The sequence below is a fragment of the Limulus polyphemus genome, unplaced genomic scaffold, assembly GCF_000517525.1.
Source record: "Limulus polyphemus unplaced genomic scaffold, Limulus_polyphemus-2.1.2 Scaffold54, whole genome shotgun sequence".
Taxonomy (NCBI): Eukaryota; Metazoa; Arthropoda; class Merostomata; order Xiphosura; family Limulidae; genus Limulus; species Limulus polyphemus.
This window is the reverse complement of record NW_013665664.1, coordinates 981,870-988,366: the sequence shown is the minus strand read 5'-3', so window position 1 is coordinate 988,366 and position 6,497 is coordinate 981,870. Positions and strand designations below refer to the sequence as shown.

General features: G+C 30.7%; 1 protein-coding gene across 1 annotated transcript in view; it reads left to right on the top strand.

Moving 5' to 3' along the window:
- Positions 1-6,497, top strand: part of LOC106463603 (shematrin-like protein 1) — a 22,229-nt gene that overhangs the window by 2,422 nt on the left and 13,310 nt on the right. Inside the window, exon 3 of the mRNA XM_013923656.1 lies at positions 5,883-5,951. Coding sequence (XP_013779110.1) covers positions 5,883-5,951 — 69 coding nt within the window. The remainder of the gene's footprint in view (positions 1-5,882; positions 5,952-6,497) is intronic.

Below are 6,497 nucleotides of genomic sequence, written 5' to 3'. Positions count from 1 at the left end.
CATCTTTTTCGTTTGCCGCAACACCATCTTAATGGGAAAACGTATGCAAATGTGGAAGGTGTTAAAGAGGACATCAACATGTTTTGGTTCAAAGCCAAGTGATTTCTTTAATCAGGGCAATAAAAACCTGATTGTAAGATGGAAAAGCATCATCGATAAAAATAGAGACTTTTTCATTTAATAAATGTTTTGTTTTGATATATACGTTGTTTGGTTTTTCATCTTAAAAACCTACATTAATTTCTTGACGACCTAATATATTTGAATCAAATTATTATTATATAATTTGTTGTATTATATAATGAAATAACGCATATTTCACACGCTTATTTAATTATTAGAATTGAACAGATCTTTCATTTTGAAAAATTATTCTAAGCTGACTGAAATACTCTGACCTTTTATCGGACACAACATGTAATAATTGTGCGCTAAACCGTAAGGTGAACCACTCCTCGCTTCTCAGTTCAAGGTTGTTTGAAGTGTAGACGATAATGACATCAGTATTTCAGCAGTATTTTGTGTACTGTAGAATCACTGTCTGTATGTATGTGACCACAAGATGGTCTTTGTAATTCTTAAAAGTGTGTGTGCAGATTGTATGTGTGTGATTTCCTAATAGTCGTTCGAGTCTCAAAATTGTATGCAATTTGGTATTTTAGATAATAGTAAAGTTAAACAATAAATGGTTCATTTATTATATATATTTGTAGAAGTATGATAAAAGTAAATTATTGGTTATAATAACTGTCTCATCGAATAATATGTATGTTTTACTTGAAAGCAAAACAATAAGTGTCTTACAGAACATCGTCTGAAAGAAGCTGTGAGCACTTTAGAAATTTATTCCATACTTTCACAAGTTTTGTGTACTCAAACACCTTTGACGGTGTACTTGCCAGTGATCAATGGATATATAAAAAATGGATTGATAAACAGTAAGTCATTCATTTATTATTTTTTAGTCGTAGCAAATTGTATTAGAACAGATGTTAAAATATACAAAATTATAGTTTTAACATAACGAAATATAGACATCGATTACATAATCATATATGGAAGTATAGTAACATTGTTACAGCATATTTGTTAAAATCCTATGGACAGTCGTTAAAATACTGGTAATTAAATATAGGCATTAATCATATGTGTGTATGTCTTTGTAAAACATGAGATAAACTACAAAGTATCGTGTGTTAAATGAAATAATTTGTCAAGTTATAAAGTCACATTAATAAAAGTGTAAATTTTAATCATTGCATAATATTTAATAAACGTTTTATTGATGATGCATGTTGAGACACATTGAAAAACAATTTGCTTTAGTAACACTATGTATGTGTAGAACATAATTCACCTTTGTAAAACATATGTAAATGAATTATTTTGTCAAACATAAAGTCAAACTAGTGAAAGTGTAAGTTTTAATTAATGCATAATATCGTCCTTTTAGGACATATAAGTGGTCAGGAAATGTAATTAATAAAAGATTGATAAACGCTCCTTTTAGGACAATTTAAGTGGTCAGGAAATGTAATTAACAATTTAGTGATAAGCGTCCTTCTTAGAACAATGTAATTAGAAATAATTTAATTAACTAATAAATTAGTGTTAAGCGTCCTTTTTAGGATGGTTTAATTATAGATGATTTAATTAACTAATGAATTATTGTTAAGCGTCCTTTTTAGCACAGTTTAAATATAAATGACTTAACTAACTAATAAATTAGTGATTTAAACCGATTGAATATTTTCATGTTGAGACATCAAACAGTAAGTTTAATTACTTTATATCGTCCTTTTAGGACAGGAAATTTAATTAACTAATGAATTAGTGTTTTAAATCGATTAATTATAGTCATGTTGATCAAATTTATGCTGGTTCAATGGAAGTATGACGTCATGGCCGCCTGTAATGGTGGACTAACAATATATCCTCTACTTCATAGCCATCTGTCTGGTATCGAACTATAATTTCAACCCTCTCGAAGATAGCCACGCCATTTGGTTCCACTTCGGGAAACTGTTACATCATGGTCGCCTGCTATGGCAGCTTAGCAACACGCCCTAAAAATGCGCCCTCTGGTAAAATTTATGGAACTATGACGTCATCATCTTTGATGACATCATCGTCTCTACCCCTTCCTGTACACAAATGTAGTGCCCTCTGTTGGCGTGTTGCTCATCCTTGCCCTAACTACTTGTATGGTACCAAACTTATTTTAATATAGTTTGGAAATACGTTTTTATATGTGTGAAATTGTCATGATATGTTTGTTTGTTTGATGGATTTCGCGCATAGCTACTCAAGGGCTATACGCGATAACTGTCCATGATTTTGAAGTGTTAGACAAGAAAAGGAAAACTATCCAACACCACCCACCTCCTAGTCTTGGGTCACTCTTTAGCAATGAATTGGGAAACCGACTATCACATTATAACGCCCTTATGGCTAAAAGGGCGATAATGTATGGCGATGAGTTTCGATCCCACGACCAGCAAGTTATGAATCGAGTGCTCTGAGCATCATGCTATGTCAGACCAAAATTATGGTGAATATTATTTTATGGGATTTGTTTTGTGTATTTTCTTTAATGCTAATTGGGTTATTTTATTTGGATTGCATAATTTAACTCATGAATGAATATTTAGTATCCTCATTACAAATTATCGTTTTTTGCTAGGAAGCATAGAGAGTGTTGAATATTTTATACATAATTGCTTTTAAAGTTACTTAATAATAAGCATAATGTTTTAAAATAATGACTTTACGTAGCAGCAGGGTAATAATTTTGCTCCTTTTGCTTAAATACATTATTTATAAGAAGTTCCAAAATTCTCTAAATATAACAGCCTTCAAAAGGATTTAGTCTATTTTTATATTTTTATATCCTATATGAACACATTTTAATAAGAAATGGTTGATAATTTGGGTTAGTTGTTGTTAAGAGCAAACGTACACAATGGGCTATCTATTCTTTGCCCGCCATGGGTATCGAAATCCGAATTTTAGCGTCGTAAGTCTGCTGACTTACTGTTGACCCTGGAGAATGAATATATGCTACCATAGCAAGTTCAGTTAACGTTAGTTAATAATCATTCGTAGTACAAACCTGCACGTGATATTGATTTTTTTTATAATATTCATGTTTTATTATTAGATTCTCTTCCTGCTAAAGTATTAGATTGATTTATTCTATGTAGGACCTAAACAATTTCGAATGTAGGGAATATTTATATATCTCATATAATAAGGGTTTTAGTTCTTCATTCCAAAAATTAGTTTACTATGAGCATTTACTTTAGTAACAACCATCTTTCTAATATATATATATATGAAATAAACACATTTTGGAGTGGTTTTAGTGCTTACTACCAGATTTATCTTGACATTCTATTAACATCATGGAAACTGTCCAATGATACATGGCATTCATTCATACATCTTTTATTTTATGAGAACTGACGAAATTTGACATATATGTGTGTGTGTTTATATAAAAAAAAGAAAAATAATAATTATTATGACAGGTCGTGCCTAATGGTTATCATGTTATACTGTGAATTTGAGGGTTCATGGTTCGCTTCCTTTTGGGCCAGAGTGTGCATTATAAGAGTGGCAGTCAAATCCCACTATTCGATTAGAGTAGTCCGGGAATTGGTAATGAATGGTGTTGACTACCAGCCTACCCTCTATCTATTAATTCAAAATTAGGTACGATTTGAGAAGATATCTCTTGTGCAACTTTGTGCAAATATCCGAAACAAATTTAATACTAAATCTGCGAAATCAATGGGCTATGCTAAAATGTGACGTCCCTCGTGAGACAGGGGTAAATTTACGAACTTACAACGCTAAAATCCAGGGTTCGATTTCTCGCTGTGGAAATAGTGGAATGTGGCTTTGCTCTAAAACAAGCAAACAAACAAAATATGCCATGGCTACCAGGTGAAAACACTTCAAACCTGTTAGAACAAAGACTACTTCAAGTTGATCTGTGTTGATCCGTTCATTTCCGAAGTTCGCTCTGGAGCGTAAGGCTTATTTTTTTAATGTTACTCAGCGTGGAACAAAATTCTTGTACCATTCTGGCCTTTCAACACATCGATTACGGGTGTGGCAATAGTTGCTATTTTTATATTTTCTTCATTTATCGAGTACTTGTCTACACCATTGTAGTTTATTGTTATTAAAAATATTGTACCTTATTGCTCTTAGCAACACCTGCAAAATATTGAATAATTAGGCCAGGTAAACATTGTATCAGTGGTTCAGATAATTTCACGATAACTTTCGTTTTAATAGTAGCTTTCCAAAATTGAAAGTAAATCTCTATGTTTTTATTGCCCATTCTTGTTAATTGTTTTTAAGCAAAAATGTGTGTATGATTATTTGAAAGACGCACATGTATAAGTCCATAAATATCACTTTTGTTTATATAGATTTCTTGTTAATTAATTATGGCAGAAAAAAGTGTATTTGGGAATTTCGTGGCATCTTATAAAGAAGAAAAAAAAAGCTTTATGTAATTACTACAGTGTTTTATTTTTATAATTGCAAAAGTAATTTCTGTAAGTACTGTGTATTAATATTAGTGAAAATAAATGATATTTTTAAAAACTTTGGCAAATGCTATAATTGTAAAAATAAACCGAATTTTATAATATTCACGAGCTTTTATCGAAATGTTTGTACTTAAGCACAAAGCAATACTATAGGCTATACGTGTTGTGCCTACCACAGGTATAGATACCCGTTGAGTCTCTGGGAAGGGGTGCTTATTAAAATGTTTTTGAAAATTATTATTACATTTTTAGCAATTAGTTGAATCGTAATAACAATATAATACTAGTAAATTAAGTTGGGACCTATAATTTTATAAATTTGTTTCTTGTTAAGCACAAAACTAAATAATGGATTACATGTGTTCTGTCCACCACAGGTATCGAAACCTGATTTTTGGAGTTAGAAGCCCTCTGATTAACTGCTGAACCATCGGGGGCAGTTTTATAAGTATCAGCTTAAGAACGAAGTACAGTACTAAACACTATTAGCATAACATAGTGTAAAAGTCCTGACATTTTGTTGTAATATTGATAGTATGCAATTTATAAGTCTTAGAATAGAAGAATTTTAGTTTATTTTGATCAACTCGGTTTTAGCGTTTAACTAGTATAATTCCCTTGTAATTGTTCCTATGTAATTGGTAGATAACTTCAAAATGTCAACCTAACCATGCTTATAAGCGTGTGTGTATTTTTACAATAAATTATTTCAAGGACAGCAATACCTTTTGAGAGGGGGTTTGATTTGGTGAGATTGTATCTCGGTTTTTGTACATGTTAGTTATCGTTTGTTGTCGAGGAAGTGAATGTTGGAGTGAGCACGAACTAGCACTGCCAGACAATTAATGCTCTAAGCTATATTACCGTCTAGTAAGAGTGAAATCCACTGAACAATATGTACAAAAATAGTAACCGACAAGAAAGAAAAATGACTCCTGTTTTCAGTTCCGGAAAATTTATATATATATATGTGTGTATATTTATAGCCGACAGTCACACATATTTCAGACACAGAACGATTAATTCCCTTTCTGTAGTTTGGGCAGTTTAATTCAAAATGGTTTACAAGGTTCGTTTCTAATTAGTAAATAATTTAATCACATTGAATGTTTTTCGAACTTGTTAAAATTGGCAACAGGAAAAGCTGCGATAACCATTGGAAAATATGGTTATCTCAAGCAATAATCTTGAAAATAAGTCATCGAGTTCTATCTTTATTATGAGGACTAAATACTTTAGTAACTATTTGAAGCGTAACACTTTTTATTATCAAAAGTAAATGTGCAGTATAATAAATTTTATCTTTCTTGCTTTTAGATTTTCGTGTTGGCTGCCCTTATTGGTGTTGCTTTGGCTGGATACGACGATTATGGTTATGGAGATTATGTAAGTAAATTATTGCTTGAACAAAGCACTTATTTGAATATATATATATATATATATATAAAGAACAATTTTCAGTTTTAATAACCTTAGTTACCTTTCATAGAGAATGTAATCATGATTATGTATTTGCTATCACATTCTTATTAATAAACCAAAATTTGACAATATTCGATTTGCCAATGACAACATAAAATGCTAGAAGTAATGTTTCTTTGTAGCTATCATTTATTAGCTTTTGGTTTTTATGGTTGACTGCTTATACGTCCATATATTTGTCTGTAGTATTTTTACTGTTCACATTTTTAGAATACAGAGAAGAATTTAAAATATCAGGTTGAGTAATTTTGTCTCATTAAACTTTCACATTGCTTGTAAATTTTCTTCTACTTTATGAAATAACAATAAGTTGGATTTATTCTGCTGTTTAGAAATTATTCAAATATCTTTGTAACTTTACATCTTGAAACTTAATTATCACTATTATCCATAACCTTTAGCGTATACATAAAAATCACACACATATATATATATATATATATATATTAC